General features: G+C 41.8%; 1 protein-coding gene across 3 annotated transcripts in view; it reads right to left on the bottom strand.

Annotated features, from left to right (window-relative positions):
* Nucleotides 1-17,326: 17,326 nt before the first annotated feature.
* SLC28A3 (solute carrier family 28 member 3) overlaps nt 17,327-25,466 on the bottom strand; it is a 57,885-nt gene continuing 49,745 nt past the window's right edge. For 2 of the 3 annotated variants that reach the window (XM_046022936.1, XM_046022934.1), the window contains 5 exons: nt 21,448-21,529; nt 20,623-20,721; nt 20,272-20,392; nt 18,838-18,993; nt 17,327-17,873 (listed from right to left, as the gene is read on the bottom strand). In XM_046022936.1, the coding sequence (XP_045878892.1) occupies nt 18,867-18,993; nt 20,272-20,392; nt 20,623-20,721; nt 21,448-21,529 (429 nt within the window). In that variant the 3' untranslated portion in view covers nt 17,327-17,873; nt 18,838-18,866. Of the gene's footprint in view, nt 17,938-18,837; nt 18,994-20,271; nt 20,393-20,622; nt 20,722-21,447; nt 21,530-25,466 lie in introns of all 3 variants that reach the window. The other variant, XM_046022935.1, reaches the window with a different exon arrangement.

Raw genomic sequence — 25,466 nt, 5'->3', positions numbered from 1 at the left:
GGTGTCGCCGCGTCCTCCCTAGGACCTGGAGGTACCAAGTCGACAAACCTGCCTTCAATAATGGTCAGGATATATAGATTGTGACTTAGGGTAAGACTGATGTTTCTCTCAAAATCGCTTTGTTTGGGAAAGGCTGTTTTTGGCTGTCATTGGCTGACTTTTTCACCCTTCAGATGTGCTGTTTAAATCAGTTCATAAAAAAACCCCCTAAATGCATGAAAAATAGAACTACCAAGGGAGGGGGGCCTGGGTGGCTCAGCTGGCTAAGTTTCAGGTCCTGATCTCAGGGTCCTGGGATCGAGCCCCATGTGGGGCTCCCTGCTCAGCAGGGAGACTGCTTCCCCCTCTTCTTCTCCCTCCCACCACTTGTGCTCTCTCTTTCTCTAGTAAATCAATAAAATCTTAAAAAAAGAAAAAAAGAACTACTAAGGGAGAAAATTGATGTTTACCTCTTGCAAGGTTGGTTAGCGTCACACGCTCTTACCTTTACGGACAGTTCAATACTTACGTTCGGCATCGTTCATCTCAGCACGGTAATATTAATTAACACTGTTGAATTCCAATAGCCACTGTGCTGAAATGTTACGATGTCAAATGGGTTAGCTTGAACCACATAAATTTTGTAGGTCGAATACGGTCACATGGCAGCCATTTCATAGGATTCAATTTACTAAGTGGCTTTTCCCTTAGAGGAACTTAAACATGAGTTGGGAGGCAGAAGACTAACTTATCAACAGAGGCAAAATGATTAAGAAGCCTTTGTTTTGAAATCGGTAAGACACATATGTCAGTAAAACCTTCACGTTTTTTTCTGGCTGCCTCCATGCAGGTGAGTCTTTTCCACTACATGAACCACAGTGGAAAGCAACTCCGTGACCATGTGCAACTCAGTTTTATCCCCAAATGTTCTTTTGCTGCCTTGACTATCCACCTTTTTCCTCGGTTGACTCTGGAAATTTCCATCCTCCACCCTCACACCAAGATTCATGCCACGGTAGATATTTTGCCGAGCATGCTGACTCTCTGAAGGCAAGTCCCCAAGAAGAGTTAATAGGGTTGCTACCACGTCCCTGTTCCAAATACGCAGCTTCCCGAAGAGACTGCTTGAGAGGACGCAGGGCTCACTTAGAAAGCTCTGGTTGTGTTTATTTTAAAATCACACACATTACTTTAGAGTCACACCTTGTAAGACAGGGCTCAGGGTCTCCAGAGCCCAGAGAGTCACATTTCGTCCCTCCTGTCTTCAACTGATTTAATTTCATATTGCAGTTGAGTGGCCATGACCTCGCAGGTTCTTTTTCAGGTTCTAGAGAGACTTAACCCTGGGGTTACCTGTTAGGGCTTTTTGAGGGGTTAGGGGCATTACTAGTGTAGTAATTACAATGCTCTTCAGATAGTTTTTGTCCTAACTACCGTTGATTTTTTTTTAAAGATTTTTTTTTTGACAGAGAGAGATAAAGTGAGAGAGGGAACACAAGCAGGGGGAGTGGGAGAGGGAGAAGTAGGCTTCCCGCTGAGCAGGGCTCCATCTCTGGAGCCAGGGATCGTGACCTGAGCTGAAGGCAGATGCTTAACCACTGAGCCACCCAGGCACACCCCCCTCCCCCACCCTCACCGTTGAATTTCTAATATAGAGTCCGCTGAACATCTAGAATCACACAGATTCTCTCCTTGTTGCTTTGCTTGAGAGCGGTTTTCTATTCTACAGGGTAGAATAGACTTTCTTGACACTGTTAAGTAAAAGATCAAAATTAGTTCAAACGATGCTGAAAGTCAGGGAACAAAAGTTCCGGTCTTAGTCCTGAATGGACTTTCTGTGTTGCCTTAGGCAAATGTATTAACTTCTGGCAATACTAATTTCTTCCTTGGGAAAATGAGGGCTTTATTAAAGTGGATAATCTCCCAGACAGAGTCATCTACCTAAAACAACATGAATCTCTGTAAAACTTTACCTATTGTTAGGCTGTTATTTAAATTATTCTATAATCTGCAAACATTCACTTTTGTAAGGAGTAAAAGAGAAGATAGCTCAGAAATAGGTTGGTAGGAAAATCCAGGTATTAAAATGTGTTTGGTAATTGGGTCATGTGGAAATCATTTAGATTTGACTCTTCTTTTTGTGATATTTTTATCTTTATAAGAAAATACTGTAACCAGAGGGTTCTCGAGATCCTGTCACCCAAACTTTCTCAGTTCCTTTATACATTTGAAAGTTAGGATTCATGGAAACCAAAGTAGTCATTTGTACTGGAAAGTTTATGGTCACCTTGAGGTTCTTTTTGTGGATGGAAATTGTTGAGACGTCCCTTTTTCTGTCTTGATTCCAAGCTGAGCATTTAGACTCATGAATGGCATTTGCAGAAGTTTGGGCACTAATTTATGTTCAGGGCTAATGTGAGTTAGAATTGTTCAGTGTGTCATCTTGGGCATGAGACGTCTGTCAGTGTCCTGGCCTTGCTCCAGCGTGGGTCTGGACTTGAGCAAAGATTTGCTCCCCAGGGAGGAGTGGGCTTGACAATCCTTGCTGGGGACATGCTGCCACCTTGTGGTCAGCTGTGGACCTCAGCCCTGGGCATTGTCCCCCTAAGCCCAGGTTCCTCTAGGCTGAGCCCAGGGTGGAGAAGCAATTTATGGCAGGCATTTCCAGGCTTCAGGATGACCAACATAATTCTGTGAGTTCTGTGTGTTATTTATAGACTCTTTTCTTGGTCATCAAATATTTTCATTGCATCCCAGCCCCCAAAGAGAGCCAGTATTCATTTCATTCTTTAAAGTGCTCATGTAACTGATGGGATGGTAGAAATGGAGAAAAGTCTGTGTTGGAAATGTCTTGGTTCTGGACCTAAATCGATTTGGGCATCAGGCAAGTCCCAGATCTGGAGTTGAACGGTCAGGTTCTTCCTGGTTCTGCATATCACACTGTTTACCTTTGGGAAGACCCCCCCCCACCCCGACTCCTCTGTCCTCAACTAAGAGCTACAGCATTTTACTGGGGCTTGCCACTTGTCTATTAGTGTCTGTTACTGCATATCACAACAGCTGTCTGGGGTAGATACTATTTTTATCCTCCTTTTATAGCTTTATGGAAATTCAGAGACACTAAGTAACTTGTCCAAGGTCACTCAGGTGACACAAGGTAGAACTGAGCCCCAAACATAAGTAACACATGTCCCCACTATGAACCTCTCCTTCCAGTGTCTGTGAAATGAATTAAAACACCTCCTTTCCTGCACACAAAGCAGATGTGAGATCAAGAGAGATGATGATGCAAATGAACGCAGTTTTGCAATGAAAAAGATCTCTCCAGATGTTGGTTGACATTCTAAAAAGTTATCATTATTACTATTATGATGCATGCTGTTGAGATTATTGCTAACTGCAGGCAAAGACTGTCTATTTCCTAAATGGAAGAGAAGAGTGACTTCTTGGAGAGAAATAGGCACATGGGTTAAGGAGTTCCTTGCAGTAGCTATTAATACTGTTCCCTAATCCTCTCGTTTTCTCATTTGCTTCATGGTTTCAGATGAAGCTGATCCTAATTAGAGATTCTATTTGTGGGAAGTGAATTTATTTGTAAATTCAATATATAAATGAAAAGGCTAGCTTTGCACCATCGGGGAAGCTAGACCTATGTGATCAAGTTTTGAGGTTTGGCCTGTTGCTAGGTGAATTGGACAGTTAATTTAAAATAAAGAAAGGAATAAAAGGGGCAGTTATTCTCGCTAAAGGATACAGAGGACTTCGTTTTGTGTTCTGTGTTGGTGGGACTTGAGTTCCTTGGAATGACTGGGTATCCTGCCCATAGGCCCTTCTCAGTCTGCTTTCCCAATGGAAATGCAGTATGTGTAGCACGAAAATAAGTAATGCTCTGAGTAAAACGCCACCAAACAAAAAGCAACACACCCTTCTTTTCTCAAAGTCAATGTTGGGCTGTCGGGAGCACATACGAGCAAAACCCAGCCGTAAAGTATAAAGGGACCCCACTGGATGCGACGTCCTTAACCATCTGGTTTGGCACCTACTTACCACTCATTGTCCACACACCGGTCTCACAAATCATTCCTACAACAGGATAAATCCAGAAAGAGACCCATGTTTGACGAGCAAGTCTTTGGGGGGCGGGATCCTGCTTGGAAGGCTGTCAAATCAATAGAGCAGGCATGAGGATCCGTCAGAGATTTTGAAAATAGATCCCCGTGGCATCAGGGCTGCCTGTCTTGCTGCCCCTGGCAAAGGGATGGCGTGTTGGGAATCACTTGGGCTTGCTCTAGGAGATAGAAATTGCTGACATTTACCACTTTGTGTTCACAGTTGGGACACATGACCCATAAGTTAAATATCTACATTTTTGGTCCCTGTGTTTTATGGGTAGATGAGTACCCTACATAGCTGAATTTTACTATCTACCTGCATTGTATATTCAGAGATCTACAGGGACTAGAAGTAGAAAAAACACAGGTTGAATTCCTCCCCCCAGTACACACACACACACACACACACACAGAGTTTTTAATGGGTTTTACATAACCTATAAAATTTAAATTTATATAACTTTAAGGATGTGTTGAAGGAGAAAATAACCCCAAAATAAAGGCTGAATGAGGTATGTGAAAAGGAGGCCATATCAATTCTGCCCATTTCTCATTGGTGCTGGTGGTGCTGGTGGTAGACAGCTTGGATCTGGGTGAAGTGAATAAGAACTTGGCCTTTTAGAGCCCCTTCTTATCATACCACGAGTTACTTCTCTAAGTCCTACCTAGCTAGTGTTTATGGGGAATGGGAAAGGGAGAATTCAATCTAGTGATCTATAAGCCTGTACACAGGGTGATTTCAAATTATCTACACTTTGATTCTCCCAGCCTGTACTGAAGAACATCATGAAACACATTGTTTCTCCCATAAGGAAGTTGTTACAGTGTTGTTAATTACATTACATGATGAATGTCCTCTTTTTTTTTTTAAATATTTTATTTATTTGACAGAGAGAAATCACAACCAGGCAGAGAGGCAGGCAGAGAGAGAGAGGAGGAAGCAGGATCCCCGCGGAGCAGAGAGCCCGATGCGGGGCTCCATCCCAGGACCCTGAGATCATGACCTGAGCCGAAGGTAGAGGCTTAACCCACTGAGCCACCCAGGCGTCCCGTGAATGTCCTCTTTATGAAGATCTTAGAATGAATTAATTTGTCCACAACATCAGGAACAGTTGTGTTTCTCCTGGACAATTAAAAAAAAGAAACCTTATGACACTGAGAATTGTGTCCTTAAAAATCTTACTGTCATATTAACCACTATAAGCCTGAAGCTAAATTTGCAACTCATTCATAGCAAATATAGAGACTCTACGGTACATATTTTTTTGTTAAGTTTATTTCTGACTCTTAGTATGTTTCTTTCCCCCACCCCTACCTTCATTTATATTAGAAGTAAAAATTAGGTGGCTCTGAGGAATGGAAAACCCAAAATACCAGTGACATAACCAAGATAGAAGCTTCATTTTCTCTTTGGTAAAACTCTGAGTTGGTGGTCCAATTTTGGAATGGCAGCTCTATGATCAGGAACCCAGACTTCTAATGTGTTTCTCTGCCATCCTCAACACACAGCTTCCATCTTATGGCACAAAATGGCTGCCCCAGCTCTCACCATCATGTCTGCATCCAGCCAGCAGGAAGAAGAAAAGGGACACAACAAATCCTCCCTTTTAAGGATACTTCCTGGAAGTTACACACACATAACTTCCATTTAGGTCCCATTGACCAGGCCCTAGCACATGACTTCACCGAGCCGTACAGACAGCTGGGAAATGTTGTTAGGCATGTCTTGTAGCTAAAAATGAGGAAGGGGTGATGAGCCATTTGGGAAACAAGTAGTAGGCTATGGCAGGTGGATCTATTTGCAATTTAGATTACTTACTGGATCTTTGTGAATCACTTTAAATTATCTCCATTCTGTGGGAGGGGCAGTTATAAGTAAATGAAGGAATAAATAAGCGTATCTTCCTTAGAAGGCAGGTCGATCTTGTTTTTGTTTCTGTTTGACATGTCTCAGAATCTCAGAATGGGCTCCTAGATGCAATGGAGTTCCTTAACCATTTCTGTAGATCCCACTTTGAGACGCTCAGATGACTAAGTGTCTGCAGGGGTAGCACGGGCGAGCTCAGGGTATTGTTTTGTCTCTGAAAGCCTAACGAGCAGTAGACATTCACCTGCACTGAGGCTGTAAAAGAAGATCAGTTTTCTTTGATATGAAGTGAATTTTTAATTTTTATCAATGCAATAGCTTCATGCGCTTCTCTCTGCCCATCAGGGGGCATAAAAGAGGGGGGCATCATGACATGCAGTTACAAAAAATTTCTTTGGCAGACGAATATCTTTCAAACAGTGTGGGTCTTGGGATGCAATAGGGATGAAGAACGTGATGAAAGGATTCCGAATAAAGAACAGATCTTGGGTGCTGCTCGTTGCACTTGTCATCTTGCCGGGTGATGTTGAAGTTACAGAGCTCCACGACAGCAGCATCTTTCAGACTTGAGTGTGCATAGGACTTGAGGGACATTGTCAAAACTGCAGATATCCGGGACCCACCCCCAGAGATTCTGAGCCGGTAGCTCGTAGCTCGGGGACAGCGTTTGGACAAATACGGGGCTAAAGGATGCTGAGTGTCTGAAGTTAAACTTTTCTAAATGGAGTCAATTCAACTTTCCTTTGAAAAAGAACAAGTCATTAAAAAAATGCAGAGTTTGCTTTACATACTTAATTTTCTAGATTTCTAAAGGGACCAGCCGTTCTCCTCCCTCCTCCCACCTTCCCCCCCCCCCCACCCCCCGTCTCTTTTGTGAAGCTGGACCCTCAGACCCATGGAACACAATAGAATTCCTGCCTAAATGTTAATGATTCGATGAGGGGCTTTTAGCACTTGCTCGTACGTAGCTCTTGGGCACCTAATGCGCTTGGAGGAAGCAGCCTTAAGTCGCTCCTCACCATGGCAACCAGTACACACTGATCTGTGTCCATCAGTTTCTAGGCTTGCGACTCCAGAGGGTCACCTCTGTCACAGCACCAGGAGAAAGCTGCAGTTGATTTTGATTTTGGCATTCCAGGTGCCCTGGAAACAGGGTGTCGGTCCCAGGCCCTGACTTCTCCTCCTCTGCAGTTTCCTGGGTGCAAAGCTGTTTGGATTCTGGGAGTTGGGGACCTGAGAGGAATAGGGTGTGTGTTGGTGGGAGGAGGGATTTGGGGGCATGAGTTCTTTGTGGCAGATGTGTGTAAATTGGAGCTGTCAGTTAGGCCAGCAAGGAAATAAGAAGTGTGAGTCTTAGGGGAAGGGAACAAAAGCACAGTCATAAAGACAGTTTGAAATTTAGGCCAGGAGGGGAATTACATACAAGTTCTTCACTTTATGTGAAATATCCAGACACAAGGAGAATTGATCACCTTTGCCTTTGAGTGTTTGTGGGGGTTATGGTAAAATTCGGATTAGAAGGAGAGAGGGATGGCAGCCTTGGGTTTTCCCCAACATTTTATTATGAAAATTTTTTCAAACATACAGCAAGCTTTCCCTCAGTCAACACATCTTATTTTTTGGAATAACTTTGATTTTAATATCATGATTATTATTTCCTCCTTTATTTTATTCCAGTTCTGGTGTTATTCCACTCCTTTCATTTGTCCCAATTTGCACAAAGCCATCATCTTTAATGATTATAACAAGAACATGATGGTAACAACAGAAAGAACTTCCGTTTATTGAACATAATGACAAGCACAGCGCTAGCCACTTTTCTTATGTGACTATCTCATTATTTGTCAGAATGAGAGGAGGTAAAATTATCCCTCTCTTAATGATAGGGAAATGAAATCTCAGAGATAAGTGGCTGAACTAAAAATCAAATCCGGTCTTACCTGACGTTGTGCCTTGGCAGGCCAGTTTCAGGGGGGATTCACTGCCTTTGAGATTCGTTTTAAACTGGGTTAGTGAAAAATTCACTAAGATCATCTCAAACCTACCATCAAGGTCATTGATAATATCATTTTCCAGTGTAAAGGAGTCGTCTATAGTTCAAAGTATAACGGAAAAGCTAATCTTTGAACTACTGTAATAAACAAACTCTCTGGGTATCTACTTTTCTTTGCACAAGAGTGAAGGAGGCAATATTTTTCCTCCCTTCATCATCATTACTGAAATTCACTGAGTTTTGCTATGGGCCAAACATTCAACATTCATTTAAATCTTAAGGCTAATGCTCTGGGCATAGGTAATATAATCTCCACTTTAGAGATTGTAGGGGAGGGAAACATCTTTTCCTTTACCCTCTTAGGTTCTGTAGCTGGAGCCCATGAATTAAACTTAGATTAACAAGAGAAACAGTTTATGCTTTCCGTTGCTGGGGGACTCAGAAGAAAGACATGAAAACCCAAAGAAATGGGTTGACCTGGGGTGGTCATTTTAACAAAGAGTGATCAATTGTGCTGTAAATAGACAAAGGAAGGGAGTACATTGTGGGAAGGAAATTGGCAGTAAATTGTGCTTCTAGGGGCGGTAAGTTGTGGAAAGTAAATATATGGGGGAACTAATGGAGGGAAAGAATTCTTCAGGAAGATTTGTTACACAGACTCAAGTTATTGCCTTCCCCACTGATGAAAACCATCTTCAGTGACTGAATTGTGCTCCTCTTATGGATTAGGACAGAGAGACACCTTTATAAATGGTAGTTAATGCCCTGCTTTTAGAAATCAAGGGGAAGGATGGAGAGCTAATTGCTTTCAGCTCAAAATAGTCCTTATACTAAAGTGACATCTTTTGGGGTAGCATACTTTGATCACCCTCAAGATCAAACAGTTGATCCCCACTGGAGTAGTTAGACCAATGGAACTGACCAGAAAGTCCACATATACCTCAAAAAATGGAGCTTAGTTATGTGATTGAAGTGGCAACTCAAATATATGGGGAAAATATAAATGGCCAGTGTTCAATAAGAAATGTTGGGACATGGTTTTGCATGGCAAAAAGTACCAAAAAAGTAAAAATACAAATGACAGTATTGAGGAGATATCACAGACCATTCATATCACAGACAAGGGGTTATGCTCCCTAATAGATAAAGAACACCTACAAATGTCTGAGGAGAAGAAAACTTATCGAACAGAGAAATGGATGAAGGATAGGAAGAGACTATTTATAGATGAAATGCAAATGACTCTTAAACCCTCAGAAAGGTATTCAGCCTCATTTAACAGAAGCAATGTAAATTGAAACAGTACCGAGATGCCATTTTCTTTGCATTGTGCAAAAATCCAAAAGTTTAATAAAATACTGCATTGTGTTTGACTGGTGAGACTATCAATCAGTCCTCCATGGAGGGCATTCTGTCAGTATCTTTCAAAATTTTAAATGTAAATGCCCTAAGTTTCAGCAATGCCATTTCTAGAGATTTCTCCTGCAATTATACTCACAGATGTGTAAAGTGACCTATGTAGATGCTATTTACTGCAGCTTTCTTTTTTCTTGTAAAATATGGGATACAACATAAATAGAAGACTACTAAATAAATAGTAGTAAATCCATAGGATATGCACAAAAGAATAAAATCTGTAGGTAGTGATTTAGAACCCTAGGATACATTTTTAAGTGAAAATGAGCCAGGTACAGAATGGTATGCATAATATTCTACCATTTGTGAGTCATGAGTACATGATTCTGACACCTTCCCCTCTCCCAGCAAAGGAGGATCCATGGCTGGTCTCCTGGGCAGCTGGAGGAGATAGAACACACAATTCTGGATGCTGCTTTTGCTGGGGAAATTGTTGGTCCTCCCCTAACTGGGTGACAAGATCCAGGTCCTCAGGGACCTCTACAGGGCTCACCCTTCCCCCTTGCCATCAGCATGCCCATATCCAGTTGTACTGGTGGGAACCATATATTTTGACTCTTTGTAGGCTAGGACTTCTTTCCTCCTGGGGTGAGGGTGGTGTGTGGGCTAAGGATTGTTGGGAGGTAGCATTCATGCTCACTTTCAGTTTATTCATATCCTGTTAGTCCGTGTTGGCATTATAAAAGCTCACTGAAGAAATAGAGAAATGACTTTCAGTTCCAAATTTGGGACTAGAACATTTGTCTTTGATTAGATAAAGATATGGGGCACCTGGGTGGCTCAGCCGTTAAGTGTCTGCCTTCGGCTCAGGTCATGATCCTGGAATCCCAAGGTCAAGCCCCACATTGGGCTTCCTGCTCAGCGGGGAGTCTCTTCTCCCTCTGCCCCTCACCCTGCTCGTGTGTTCTTTCTCTCAAATAAATAAATAAAATCTAAAAAAAAGAAAAAAAGATAACGTTGTATGTCACTTACCTAGGGCTTTCACAAAGTGGTTACCAGTGATTAGTGTATGACATCTTGACAAGCCCAGGCTTGCTTTCCATGTTTCAGCTACCTTCTCGATGGCTAGCAGAACCTGGGATTTTGATTACATGTAGTCTAGCTTTGTACTGGAAATATATAGTCCATTCAAAGATTGATCATTTGGCTTTGCCTTGAGGCTTAGCATAAGACAGAAAGCTTTCCATTGGGACATAAATCTCTATGTGTCTGTAGCATTTTTGAATGTCTTACAAAGCAGTCATTGCGAATTTGTGCCAAGATTTGACTACAAGAATGTTTATTGCAAATGTGTTACTAATGAAAAATGGGGAACATCCACTGTGGCCAATCATAGGAGACAAATTAAATTATGGTACGGTCATATAATGGATGCTCTGCAGCTACTTAAAAATGATGAGATAGAATATTTAACAACATGCAAAAGTGTTCACCATATATTAAGGGGGGAAAATCTGGTCTCAAAATAAATCACAATAGTGATCTCATTTTAAAAGTATGTATGTATAACATACATATAACATACATATGTATGTATACATAACATAACATAACATATACATATACATATACATAACATAACATACATATGTATAACATACATATAACAAGTATGTATAACACATAGACACTGAATGGCTATAACCACGGATTATTAGCACTTGTTATGTTTTTGTGATATGGGCGAAGGTTTTATTTTTTCTTAAGATTATGATTATTTTTCTAAAACAAATACGATTGACTACTTTTGCAATAACGCCTCTGATGAAAGCTGTTATGAGAAAGGATAGAGGCAGAAATGCCTGTGAGTGCCTTTTCCAATTAGCTGCAGTGGCTGATAGAGGAACCCGCCTCTGGAGCCGGAATCTCTGCTTTGTCCTTCAAGGCCCATGTGTGAGCTATCTGGATCTCTGCCCTGTTCCTCGCTATTGCTGGCTGGACAGTGTCTGGGCTGTGCCCCTGAGCAGAGACCCTTGTAAAAACTTCTAACCTGATTGAAACTCCCTCCAAGCATATTCCTGGTATTCCTACTCAGAATGAAGAGAAAACATTTAAGAAATTAATTTTCAGGTCATCTAGAAGACCAGTTCCCTGCCAATTTCAGGTGGAATTTGATTGAATTCTTTCTGAATACTTCAGTAGCTTTTGAGAAAGAACTTTCTTGAGCGTCTAGCTGCAGCTTCCTAGGAGCACGTGGGGCTTGTTTGAGAACGCTGGAGTTCGTTGCTATGGAAACAGCAGTCAAGTCAGATTGCCACAAGAGGACCTCTCCCGGGTCCTCAAGAACATACTGTTTCCTTCTGCTTGGTTTAAGAAGACACAGAAACCCACGCTTTCTGAATAACCTGTTTTCATGGCCAGACTGATGAATGGATGGTCAAAGGGAGCAAATAATTCTTAACCGTTGGTGATGTCCTTCTCAGAGAGGTCAGGTTGGATTCTGATGGGTGAATTCTAATAATTAGAGTCTTTGTTTTGCACAAGTGCTTTTAAGAATTGGCCGGCCTTTCCCATCAATGGGATTAAATTTATTATAGCTTCCAAGTAACAAAAATTTCAGCTAATGGTTGCTTCTGTACCTTGCAAGCTGTTGGAGCCAAAAATCTGTTATGGTATGATCAGAGTTCACCTTGCATGTTCATCAGGCTTTCCTACAGTACTTTCAAACTTTAAAGTGTTTTTTTTTTAACATTTCTTAAATATTTTATTTATTTTTTTTTGAGATTCATTTATTTTAGAGAGAGTGTGTGCATGAGTAGCGGGGTGCAGAGGGAGAGGGAGAGAGATAATCTCAAGCAGACTCCCCACTGAGCACAGAGCCTGATGCCGGGCTCAATCTCACAACCCTGAGATCATGACCTGAGCTGAAATCAAGAGTCAGTTGCTTAACTGACTGAGCTATCCAGGTGCCCCAAGGGAGGTGTTAAGTGCTTTACATGATCGAACTCATTTAATTCTTACAAAAATATGGGGGAGGAGATAGGTTTATTTGCACAGATGGGAAAAATGAGGCATAGAGAGTTATATAAATTTCTAAGGTAATGGAAGTAGAGCCTAGGGCCAGGGTTTGAACCCTGGCAGCTCATCTCCAGGGCTGGACTCGTAGCTGCTGAAACATACTTCCATCCTCATCAGAAGGAGCAACTGGGTTGTTGTTTTTCATTTTCTCCAAGAGCTTTTCCAGAATAGCAGAACAATTGCTCAGTTAAGCAGAAAGAATCTGGTTACTTAAAATACATCTATTTATGTTGGGCATTAGGATGATTTTAATGGTTCCATTTAGCTTCAGCATAGAACACACTACTAAATTGCAGCTTAGCCTTGCAGAATATCCAGAAGGCCAGTCTCCTGAACTTGGTTTCCTATTATTGTACAACACAGTGTTATAAGGCAGGCAAAACCATGTACCCATGTTGTCGAGAAATGGAATGTGAAAGTGATTCAGGCGTCTGGCTTGAAGGAAAACTCATTCACTTTGGTTTGTTATAACTCACTGTAGTTTATTATATAAAAAGAAAACACCAAAGTGCACACTGTGGTTGACTATGGGGCATAGAGAGAGGTGGGAGGAAGATTTCCAGTATCTCAGTTATATACTGGGATATCACTTGCAATTTTTATTAGGAGCATGCATTTTTGATGAGACTGTAAAAAGTTGATCCGATTAACTGTTATTGCTTATGTGAAGGTGAGCCATTTTGCAATGTTCATTTATTCATGGAATGAACAACTATTTCCTGAATGCGTACGAGATGCCAGGTGCTAGGTACTGGAAATTCATAGGAATTAGTAGTCTAGTGGTCAGACAGACATAAGGGCAAACAGTTATGGAATGAGGTAGATACTTTGCAGTTGAAGGGATTCTAGAGTAGACCAGGCAACACTGTTCCCAACTCTACTTTTAGCCATAGTAATCTATGGGTTTGGTGGCTCTTTGTGACTGGGGTGGGGGATGGCTGGAGGAGATGGAAGCATTTCTGAATGACCTAGGATTCTACAATTCTCTTACTTTGTGGAAAGGACTGGAAGCATGCCCAGCACATGGAAGATGGAGGGTTGATTCTGCATGTTAACATAGCGTCCAAGACATCAATTTTTCCCTAATCCCAGTGTCTCACGGCAAACTGGTTGGTTGTCATTTGCCATAGGATTACGTTTCAAGGTTGTCATTTAAATGCTTTTCTCTGTTACACGATTCCAGGTTATATCCCTGCCTCTCAGAAACGTGTCCATCCACTTTGTAAAAGGCTTAATGGGTAAGAGGGGCTGGCTTGATGCAGATTTATTGTTTTCTTTCTAGAGTCCCTTGAAATGAAAATGCCAAGTAGCCTACTAAGGACCCCGGTTGAAATGACTCACTCTACATCCAGAGGTCAATCGCCTGGCCTTTGTGATAGACAAGAAAACGTAATTGCACTAAGCTTATGCTGTCTTTAGATCCAGAAAAAGAATGGGTACCTGTATACTTTCCTTCCTGCTTGAGCTTAAAGCAATTTTTAAAATTAAGTAACCGGTTGTAAAAAGTAGCTTTTCTCGGGACCATATGGTTCATTAGCGCCGTATGGTGCACCTGGACCAGACATTTCTTTCTTAAGTCCTGTGTTCCTGCCTGTTTAAAATGTGAATGATTGCCTCCCCCGTCCCTGCCTCCAGTACATGGAGGGTAGTTTAATCCTTCCCGGCACACTGTGTCCTTCAATACCTTCTTTACAAGCATGCCTGGTTTGGGAATTGTTCTGTAATTGGAAGTCAGCTTCACTGGGCAAATGCACACCTTAAGCTTCTCACAGTGGCCTACCGGCCTAATTAAGCTACAGAAATATTAAAGCAATTATTTGGGAGCACTTGCTAAATGAATGTATGTTGGTAATCTGTGTAGTTATAGAGTTCCCACTCAGATCTAACTGCTTCGGTATGCCGATTTTACCAATGAAATTAAAAAAAAAATTGAAGTAAATTCTCCATACCCCAGGACTACAGTCTATTCTTTGCTGAGACTGTAAGGCCTCTGCAGGGTCCAAGAATTTGATTATAACCATAGCTTCTGGATTGGCAACAGAAATGCCATTTCTGGCCCCCTCTCCAGTGGAAAACAACAGAGAGAATAAGAAGCAGCAAAGGAAACTTTCATTTTTTTTTTTTTTTTAACAGAGTCTTTTTTTTTTTTTAGATTTTATTTATTTATTTATTTGACAGAGAGAGATCACAAGTAGTCAGAGAGGCAGGCAGAGAGGAGAAAGCAGGCTCCCTGCTGAGCAGAAAGCCCGATGCGGGGCTTGATCCCAGGACCCTGGGATCATGACCTGAGCCGAAGGCAGAGGCCTTAACCCCTGAGCCACCCAGGTTCCCCTTTCATCTTGATTAAAAATAGGAAATATTCATATCTGGACCCATAATACTGTGTTTAAAAAAGGTCTTTTGGACTAGTGGGAACTGTACTGGTGTGAAGACAAACATTTCAGATTTCTTGGGCAGTAGAGGCAGAATGCAGAATTCTTCAAAAGCAACGTCACAGCCTTGACTTGAAACAAGCTCAGGGTGCATAGACCCATAGCAACATGCTGTCAGCACCGAGTGACCTCAGACCACGATTAAACAAACATATAGGAAGCCCACAGACACCCCATCTTTGCCACCTCAGAAAACTATGGGTAGGTGGGTGTAGGATAAACTGAGGGGAACAAACAGCCCTCCAGGTTTTATGTTTGCTGAAGAAGGGAGATGTCACCATGTGCCCAAAACTCCATTGAGTGGTTTCACTGGAAGGAGGGAAACTTTCAGCCAGTCCAGAGCCATTCATCATTCACAGGGGCTTGGTAAGGTTTCTGGACACAAGAGGCCCAAAGTGATCACCTCATTCATCCGGTCCGTACCCTTACTATTCTTTCTCATATGGTTCAAGAATAACATGCCCTCCTCAGCTCAAGGATAGAAAATATTAAAAAAGAAATCAGCATGGGATTTATGTGAACATGTTGCATTTGAGAAGAAATACCACATATACACACAGAAGTAGAGGAATAGAACACATTAGAAAGATTATATCACAAAACAGGTACAAATTAAGACAACATTTTTCTCCAAGACACAATCTGGCAACATATATTAATGCTAAACATACACACACTCACTTCAGTTCACTTAGGAAATCACCTTTATAGAATTGCACTGTCTGAATCGGTAGCTGCTACTAATTGAATTATGGAACTATTTCCTATGTGCAACTGAGGAACTAAAATTTTAATTTAAAAACCGATACTCATTTCAGTTATTGGAAAGCTTTTTAGTGTGTTTGGAACAATTTGGGCACGTGAATTTACTTTGCAACTGTAACTTTTATGAAATCTAAATCCAGATCAAGTAATTCCAATGAAAATGTGTCTTAAGATATGCTCTAAGTATAAAATATGTACTAGATTTTAAAGGCTTAGTTCAGTTAAAAAGAATATAAAATAATTCATTGAAATGATAATATCATGGTTATAATGGGCAAGATATATTATTAAAATTAATTTTACCGGTTTCTTTTTAAGTTTTTAAAGTGGCAACTAGAAATTTTTGAATCACATGTGACTTGCATTATATTTCTATCAGATAGCGCTGGTATAGAATAAAGCCACCAGGGTGTGAAATAAGTGGGCAGGTATTATTCAAAGTAGCCAAAACCAAAGCAAACCCCCCCAAAGTGGATGCTTTTCCTTAGAGGAATGGATAATACATATACATAATAATGTCATGAACTATTATGAAGCCTTTGAAAAACACAGCTTTGCCAGTGGACTTGAATATCCATGAAGTATTGTTATAAAAGAAAAATAGAGTGCAGAGAAATGTGAGTCGTCCCAGAATTTCCCAGTATGATAAAAACAACCATACCGGGGCGCCTGGGTGGCTCAGTGGGTTAAGCCGCTGCCTTCGGTTCAGGTCATGATCTCAGGGTCCTGGGATCGAGTCCTGCATCGGGCTCTCTGCTCAGCAGGGAGCCTGCTTCCCTCTCTCTCTGCCTGCCTCTCTATCTACTTGTGATCTCTCTCTGTCAAATAAATAATCTTTAAAAAAAAAAAACAACCATACCAATGCTCAATAGCATATGCTTATAAAACATGACCTAAGCATGAAAAAAAAAGTACAGAAAGCCATATGTCAGATAATTTACCTGGGTTACCTATATGTGGTGGGCCAGGGCCAGGGAAGGGAGGAAGCGAGTAGAATATACAATGTTTAACTCTATCCCTCTCCCAGCATATATAGTATCTCATTTATGTGCAATTGTACCCCCCTTCCCTCCACACACATATCAGTGGAAAGGGAAGGACAGAGTTAGAACTATATATAATGATTTGGTAGAAATGTCCAAGGTATGTTGCCAAGGGAAAAGAAGTTGTACGTGATATTTAAGTCGATTCATTCTAGTTCTGTAGAAGCAACAAATCCTCCATGCTCTTATATATGTTCGAAGAAAGGTGTGTGTGTGTGTGTGTGTGTGTGTCTGTCTGTGTGTGTGACTTTTTACTAGAAATGGATATTACTTTCTGCAGTTGAAAAAAAAAAGAAACTTAAAAAGCAGGACAGTAATTATTAAGTTTTCCTTGAAATAAAAGAGCTCAGAGAAGAGCTACAAACTTCCGAAGAACAGTAATTGCAACAGACAAAATTTGAAAATGAGTTGGTACAGAAGCACATTAGAAATAGCACAGAAATCCTCTTAGAGAGTCTCAGGTATAAAAAAAAATAGATGTAAAGAATTAAAAAGAGAAAAATGAGTTAGAAAGAGAATAGCCCTAGCAGACCAACGAGAACCAACATATGAATAACCAGCACCCTGGCATGCTATTGTTACAGGCTTTTATGAAGGTTGACATAAAGAACATAGAGAAAAGACATGTAAATATACTTTCCTAAAATAAAATCTAAACGCTGAAAGCACACATGAATTCCAAGAAAATTTGATACAAATGATCAATAGAAATATCCTAGTATATTGTACTTTAGAGAAAAAGTGTCCTTTGGGCATTTAATTTCATCCTTCTCCTCTGCTGCCACACACACACACACACACACACACACACACACCAGCTATTTACATATACATTTCAAAAAACTGTGCATGAACAAGAAAGAAAACATAACTAAAATAAATTACCTAAGGTATTCCAAGACCTTTTTCACATTTTTTTTCTTTCTTGTGAATCACCTTTTGACTCAGTCATTGGTGTTTGTTTTCTCACACAATGTGGTCTTTGGGCTAATAAGAGAATTGGTGAAGAGCATTTCATTAAAGAGCACCCTGCCATTGTCTCCAGAATTTTCTTTTGACACACATTATATCTCAGAACCCATTAAGGAAGGTTCTTCTCTGATTCCTACTAAGCAGCTTTGATGCTGATGCTTTCCTGGTCAATGGAAGTATTGGTGGAAGGTTTCAGATCTCAACCAGGACTTATTTTTCTTCCTCAAATGATCTTTAAGTGACTTTTTGACCAAAAGGTAGTGCCATTTTCCAGTCCTGTCAGCAGGAAGAGAAACAAATCTTGTATGAGTAGGCGTTCTGTGATAGAACAGGTTGACTCCTGGAAGGGAGAAATGAATATCATGTATTCATGTACTTTATCATGTTGTTTCTTCAAAATACTCACTATCCTTCCCTCAGACACGGTAATTCATCCATAGCCATTGATATCATGCTTATTATATGATTATATAATCATGGAATGTAGTACAAATGAAAGGTCTTTCCTAACAGAAATTTTAAGAGCATCCCCACCTCCCTATAGTGGCTGCTTCTGTAGCCTGGGTCCTGGAAGTGAAGACAACATGAAATACAGCCAGAATTGACCCTCAGTAAGCATATGGTGCAAGGAAAAAATAAACTTGTAAGTCACCAAGGTTTTTGGCTTATTTCTTATTGCAATAAAATTTAGGGTCAGCTGACTGGTATAACTCTCTAAGCATACAGGATTTAAAACTCGGTTTTAGAATGATCTAAATGCTCTCCTAAAAGACTCCTGATTTCTGTAGGACTTCCTCAGGGAAGGCCATGAATGGGTAATAAATGACTGATCTTTCTCCATGTGAGATTCCTGGCTACTTCAGGTCCGCCAGGGTGAAGGCACTGACCTCTCCTGAGATGTTCTGGAAGTGAGCCACTCTGAGTGTGGCTGAGCCATAGCCCCACTGTTGTGAGCCATCATTTATACCTGCATTCTGGTAACATGTCGTAAAATTGTAGGGTCAGAAAGTATCTTTGGGACTGGAGGCAATAGCCCATCTTGAGATATCACGGTAGTTCTCAGTGGGGACGGGTTTGAAGAAGGGAGGGAAAGAGAGGAGGACGATACTGGAGATCTGAAAGGTTCACTCCCGTTTTTCTCTTTCCAGTTAAAGCTGACTCCATGATGGAAATATCCATATGTGAAGAATAGTGTTTTTTTTTTCCCCCCAGCCCAAAGCAGGAAATTCAGCATCTGTACCTAGAGTTCCATTGGCGGAGTAGGCGAACTCAAAGTGCATCAGGGATCCAAGTGCAGTTCAGCATTGGTGGAGCCAACAATGTGCAGCAGCCCCTTAAAGAAGAGAAGCTGTGGTTTCCTCCTGGGATGACGTCACCAGGGCCGTTGACAATAGTGCTGGTGGAAAGTAGGATAAAACAGTTAGTTGAGCCTCACAAGACAGAAACGGTAGATGGGCAGAAGACACATTAAAAACAGCATAGAGCGGGAAGCTGATTTCCTCCCCACTTTCAGGTTAGGGTGGGTTAAGGACAGAGGCCCCAGAGAATTAGTTTTGACTCTCAAATTCTGTCTGGCCTCAAGGACTCCCCCCGTTTCTTCCAGAATAAACCAAGAATCAATCCTCATAAAGCACTAGCACATTAAGAAGGGCAGATAGGGTAGGGGGATTGATTTTGCAGATAGAAAGCGTACAGGGTAGGAGGCGCCAGTATGGGTCACGGGCCCCTGGTGGCCCCTCATGCACTGGAGCCCCACCATCACTATCACCATGTCGTTGGGACAGCCTGTACGGCTCGGTGCCCTTGAAGGGAAGGCGGTACCAATTAAGGTCCTAATTAATTAAAGGGCACGAGTTAAGGGCATGGACTCTGGACGGAAAGACATAAATTTTCTATCTTGATTGTGCTTGCATTCATTCTGCTTTGGAAAGAGGGATAGCCTTCTCAAGGCCTGATTTTATTGAACACCAAAAAGAGCAATAGTTCTTAAGTTCTATGGAGGTTTTGAGGTTTAAATGAGCTAATTCACAGCAATGGCCTATCACAAAGCTGGGGGCATAAGAAATGCTTGTGTAGCACTTGCTAGTTAGTATCATACTTCCTAGTCTCAGCTGAGAGAGGTCAAGACAAAAGGTGGTTTAGAACCATTGCACAAGTTCTTCTTTTTCTCTTTTTAAAAGATTTATGTTTTGGGGCACCTGAGTGGCTCAGTGGGTTAAGCCTCTGCCTTCGGCTCAGGTCATGATCTCAGGGTCCTGGGATTGAGTCCCACATCGGGCTCTCTGCTTGGCGGGGAACCTGCTTCCTCCTCTCTCTCTCTCCTGCCTCTCTGCCTACTTGTGATCTCTCTCTGTCAAATAAAATCTTTAAAAAAAAGATTTATGTTTTTATTTGAGAGAGGGAGAGTGTGTGAGTGTGAGTGAGGCAGAGGGACAAGGAGACTCCCTGCAGAACAGGGAACCTGATGCGGGGACTCAATCTCATGACCTTGAGATCATGACTTGAGCCAAAGTCAAGAGCCAGAGGCCCAACCGACTGAGCCACCCAGGCGCCCCACGAGCTCTTATTATTGAATGCAGAGTTATAAAGTTATAAAAATAAGCGAATGGGGTCTGTATGCCTAATTTGTTTATTAATAATGGCTACGAAGAAGTCAGACTCAAGAGTCCAATACCTTTTCAGTAGAGTTTGACAACAAGTTACCACATCGGATGTGTTTGCAGGTGGACTGGAGTTGAAGGCATTCTCTAAAAGGTGGTAGCAGTCGATATCTACGGGGGTGCTGGAGAGTATCCCTGGAAGTGAAATAGAGCGCCCTCCGCTTTAATCACGAACAACATCACCAAGCCCTCCTCCTGTTCTTAGCTTCTTCACCACGCTCTGCTCGTTTCACTTTACAATATACGCAGCAGCTCTGCCTCTCAGCTCCCCGCAGCAGCTGATGCTGCCTCTGCAGGGTGGGGGGCACAGACCCCTGAAAGTTGCCGCTCTGTGGACATAGGACACAAGGGACAGCCTACAGTACCTGCAATGCAAGCTGTCATGAAGCAGGCGACGGTCCCCGCGATCAGTGCTCTCAATGCCCCTGAAGCGATATCGTGCTTTCTGGAAGGAGCCATGGATGCTAGGAGACATGGAAGTAGGAGATTAATGTTGAGGTCATTGATTGGGAATTCCAAATTCCCCACCTCTGAGAACTGTTCCGGGGCTGGGCGTCTCAGGTGAGAGACTTTTCTTTTTTTTTCCAAATTCACTGGGAAAGTCAAGATTCAGGGGCTTCGTGATGAGCTCCACATCCAGAGTTCTCTGGCGGGGGGAAGCAGGGAAGAAATATGTCCACACCAGAAGGTCCAGAAGCTTCCCTTTTCTGCAGAAGAAGCAAGTTCTCCATTTTATTCTAAGTTTCACCATAGTGTCTGGAGGGCACAGCAAGGCAAATGGATCTCAAGGTGGGGCCCAAATATCTCCAGCTCATCATCACCAGCCACTTCCGTGCCTATGGCTGACATCACTAACTAATCACAGCATTTCCATGCTTGCCCTTGGCCTCAGAATCCTCCAGGTGGCCTTTTTAAGTCCACTGGAACTGGCATGCACAGAGAAGTCTATGCGTCGTCCCTGAGTAGAGAAGCACTGGTACATTTGAACAAATTCTTCCTGATGTTAGCTGGGGTTACATGAGAAAACTATATTGTAGAGCAGGAATAAAAAATAAAAAAAGACCTCAAAGCATTTACTACTGTCCCAGGACCTTTTATCCCCCCTGACACCAATAATGTTACAGAGAAAGGTGGAGATCGAAAGTATGTTTATGTCACATACGTTGTTGAAGAATATTCTTTTCACTTACTGAGTCCACCGATCACTATTCCTAGGGAACCAAAATTAGCAAAGCCACAGAGAGCATAGGTGGCAATTGTCTCCGAACGAATCTGTAAATAAGCACAAACACACAGAAGTATACATGGTGTGACTCAGCTTAGTAAGTCTGACATTCTAACCAGGCTTCCTTTTCTAACTGTGGAATTGATATGGACAAGTGAATGTGCAGTGCATGGTGTCAAACACCTGTTGTTTCCTAGATCACCCCCCTCTCTTTTTGCACCTTCCCTTGAATTTGGAGAGAGGGAAAGGGGCTGTGCGGATTTGGAGACTCTACAAAGGAGTTGGGACCACTAGTCTTAGTCTCTACAGATGCTACTTTCTGCCCAATGATAACTCCTAACATTCATGGCCCCTTGCTATCATGTGCCAGGCACAGTGCTAGCCCACTGAGGATATCAGATTGGTCCCAGAAGGTACTCACATTACATTTGTTGGATGAAGGACTTATCTAGGATGTATAAAGAGCTGTTATAATCTGATAATAAGACAAACATCCAATAAAAAATGGCTAAAGAGATTTCACAAAAGACATTTAAATGGCCACAAGCACATAAGAAGATGTTCGACGTCATTCGTTCACCAGGGAAATGCAAATCAGAACAATAACGTACCACTACACATTCATGAAAATAGCTAAAAATCGGACAATACCAAGTGTTGACAAGGATGTGGAACAACGGGAATTCTTGTATGTTGTTGGTGGAAATATAAAGCGACACAGTCTGTTTATAAAGTATAAACATACTTGGCAGTTTCTTATCAAGTTAATAGACACAGCCAGTCTCACCCAGAAATAACACTCTTTGGAATTTTCCCAGGAGATATAAAAGCATATGTCCATAACAAGACTGTACTTGAGTATTTATGACAGCTATACTCATAATACTTCAAGCTAGAAACAACTCAAATGTCCCAAGACAGACAAATGGATAAACAAATTATGGCTATCCATAAAATAGAATACTAGTCTGCAGTTAGAAGGAAAATGCATGCAACAACATGAATGCTAAGTGACTCCATTTGCCTGAAACTTTACAAGCAAAAGTAATCTATAGTAAATGAAAGATCAGGCTGCCTGGGAATGACGGGGTGGGTAGGGGTATTGTTGACTGCAACCGGCCATGAGAGAAATTTCCTGGGTGTGATAGAAAAGTTCTATGTAATCACGGAGGATGAGGTTACACAGGTGATACATTTGTCACAACTTGCATATACAACCAAAAAAGGGCCTTTTTGTACGTAGATTATACTTCAGTGAAAAGGAATTATATTAATAAAAAGGAAACTCTTAGGTATCATAAAGGGTTCCTTTCATTCTGGCTATGCTGTGTGCTTGCCTTTCTTTGGTCTTCAGATCTAACCATCCCTTAGGAGTATTAGGTGGGAGAATGGTCACGGGCAGTAGGAAGATGGGAGATGAATTTGTAGAAGGAAGAGCATGGCCTTCCAGCTCTACTCTGATGGCCAAGAGGTGTTTCTTGGCCCAGATAATTCTTTCTCAGGTTGAGGGACTGACTACAGGACACTCAAAAGTTTCAGTGGACTTTGTTGTTCACCAGAAACTCACCCAATCTGGCAAAGGCGCCCACACAATTGAGGCAGTAATTTTCTTTTCTAAAACCCTGAAAAATCTCTGATTTGGTTTAAAGAACAAACCAGGAAAATACGACATTCAAAATTAGTAGTGCCTTTCTATCCCCCAAGTAACTGGATTTTTTAAAAGCTCACATTCGAGATTCAAGTGGCCACATAAATTTTTTTGTTGATTATGAGGCCTCTCTTCTCTTTCATGGTTTTCTCAGAACGCCTTTGTTGATATTTTCAATCAGCGTGCATATAGCAAGCAGGAAAAAAAAATCATGTATTTGAGCAATCCGCTGTTTCTGGAAAAGCTCATCCTCATTCCCAGTGCTCTCTAGTGCTTTTCATTTAGTTCAATTGGCTTCAAAAACAGGCAGGCTTATTAAGAGACCATGAGGAGGGAGATGGCACAGAGCACTTGAGATTCCTCTTTCCTGTTTCTGGGGATCTGTGGGAAGGGGATACACAGATGTGGCCATGTAGGGATTTATAGTAAGAGGAAGAGGAGGCGAAATGATGCTACTTTGCCTTTTCCCATACATGTGCAAGATTACATGGTGAGAACAGCTCCACCACACTGGGAAATGAATAATATATCATACAGCTCTCCTAGCTCCTGAGCAAAGACGCCGTGTGTTCAAGGACAGTCTTCACAGCACTGCTTCCCATGGCAGGAAATTGGTAATGGTGTCCGTCAACAAGAGACTGGTTAAAATACATAATGGTGTGTTCATACTAGAGAATACGCTTTCACAGATACTGAGGGAAAAAGGCATCCAAGATATGTTATTACATGCATAGAGCAAAGTTAAGAGCATACTATGGTACGGGGAGAAGAGCTGAGTGGCAGAGACGTAAGGAGGAAGGCTTACTTTTCCCTCTTGCCTTTTGTACCTTTTGAATTCTGGACCATGATATGTATATATCAAGTATAAACAAACATGCAAAGTATTATTTTTATGCTAAGAAAGAAAAGATGACAGAAGAGCAAAGATTTCATTCTGTGGACAATGTGCTCCATACATATTCTGACCTGGATAACACTGGGTTTTGCCTCACAGACCCAGATCTTATGCTTTGGTCATGTGGTGCCCTTTCCGGGAGATGCTACAACACTCCCACCACTTGTTGGTGGGTAAACAAAAATTGCAGGGACTCATCCCCATTTTGTCGACTGGAAATAAGAAATTAGGAAAAACAAAATGCTTTTGCCATTATGACGCAACAGTAGCAGAAGCCCTTGGGCTCCTGTCTCCAAATGTCCTCTGTGGATCTGCCTCTCACTGGGCTCACCCAACCCACGTCGGCCCTCCTGTTCTGTCTCTATTCTCATAATGACTGTTCACAGAGCTGGTTGGCACCCCCAGGATCGTGAGCTTGCTTTGCTCATTAAAAAACTGCTTCTTCTGGCAACTGGCACTTGGAGATGGAAAGCAATTCACTTAATTTAGCCCATTGTTTACTTTTGGCAGGGAAGCAGACTGGTTTGTGGTGGCATCGAAACAATGATGATATTCGGCCAAGCTCCACTGCATGGCCAGTTGAAGAATAAACATTTGAGAAATAGGAGACCTACAGAGCCACTGTTATCAGATGTATGGGTCAAATGCCTCTGACCATAAAACATGAATCAGAACTCTCTTGGAATCTGTTGTATTTGTAGAATACATAGGAGTAAATTCGCATGTTTGGTTTTTAGGATACTGGGAGAGATGATCGTGGTGTTCAGTGGTAGGCAATCCCAGAATGTTGGGCAGTGTGATTTTCCTCCCCTTTCCTTTTAAAGCCAAATACATGCCCAGAACATTCATTACAAATGGCTTGTTTCAATGTGTAATGGTGGTGGTCCGAAATAGTCCCCATTTCCCTAAGAGTTTCCATGTGTGTGACCATTCTGTTTTTCAGGAAGGGAAAAGCTGGAGTCTCGGCTGTTAAATATGACCTAAGTCATGGCTTCACCTGAGTTCCCTTATCCCATCCAAGGCCAAGCAGACATGGGCATCTCCTTGGAGCCCATTGACCTGAAGTGCTAGTTAATTATAGGATGCTCGTTCAGAAAGTTCAGACCATAAGCCAAGCTCTTCTCTTTCTTCACCCACTTGGAGAGGAGCAGTTGTGTCTCCCTATTTCTTTAGGATGTCCAGGCACTATCTTGCCTTTGGGCAGTTTCTCAGAGTCCACAGAATTTCTAAAACTGGACGGAAGAGAACTTCAAGATCATTAGACAATGAGCCCATGAGGGCAGAGGTCTCATCTCTTGTTCAATGCTGTGCCCTCTGCACATATGTACATTGGACATAGAACACATGTAGCAAATATTTGTTGACTGACTGATTCCAGTCCCAGCTCCTAGGACTCCAGGTTTGGATCTATGGCTCTCAAGAGTCAGTGATCACAGTAGGA

This window comes from Meles meles, chromosome 11 (genome assembly GCF_922984935.1).
Source record: "Meles meles chromosome 11, mMelMel3.1 paternal haplotype, whole genome shotgun sequence".
Taxonomy (NCBI): domain Eukaryota; kingdom Metazoa; phylum Chordata; class Mammalia; order Carnivora; family Mustelidae; genus Meles; species Meles meles.
This window is presented reverse-complemented; position numbering and strand designations above follow the sequence as displayed.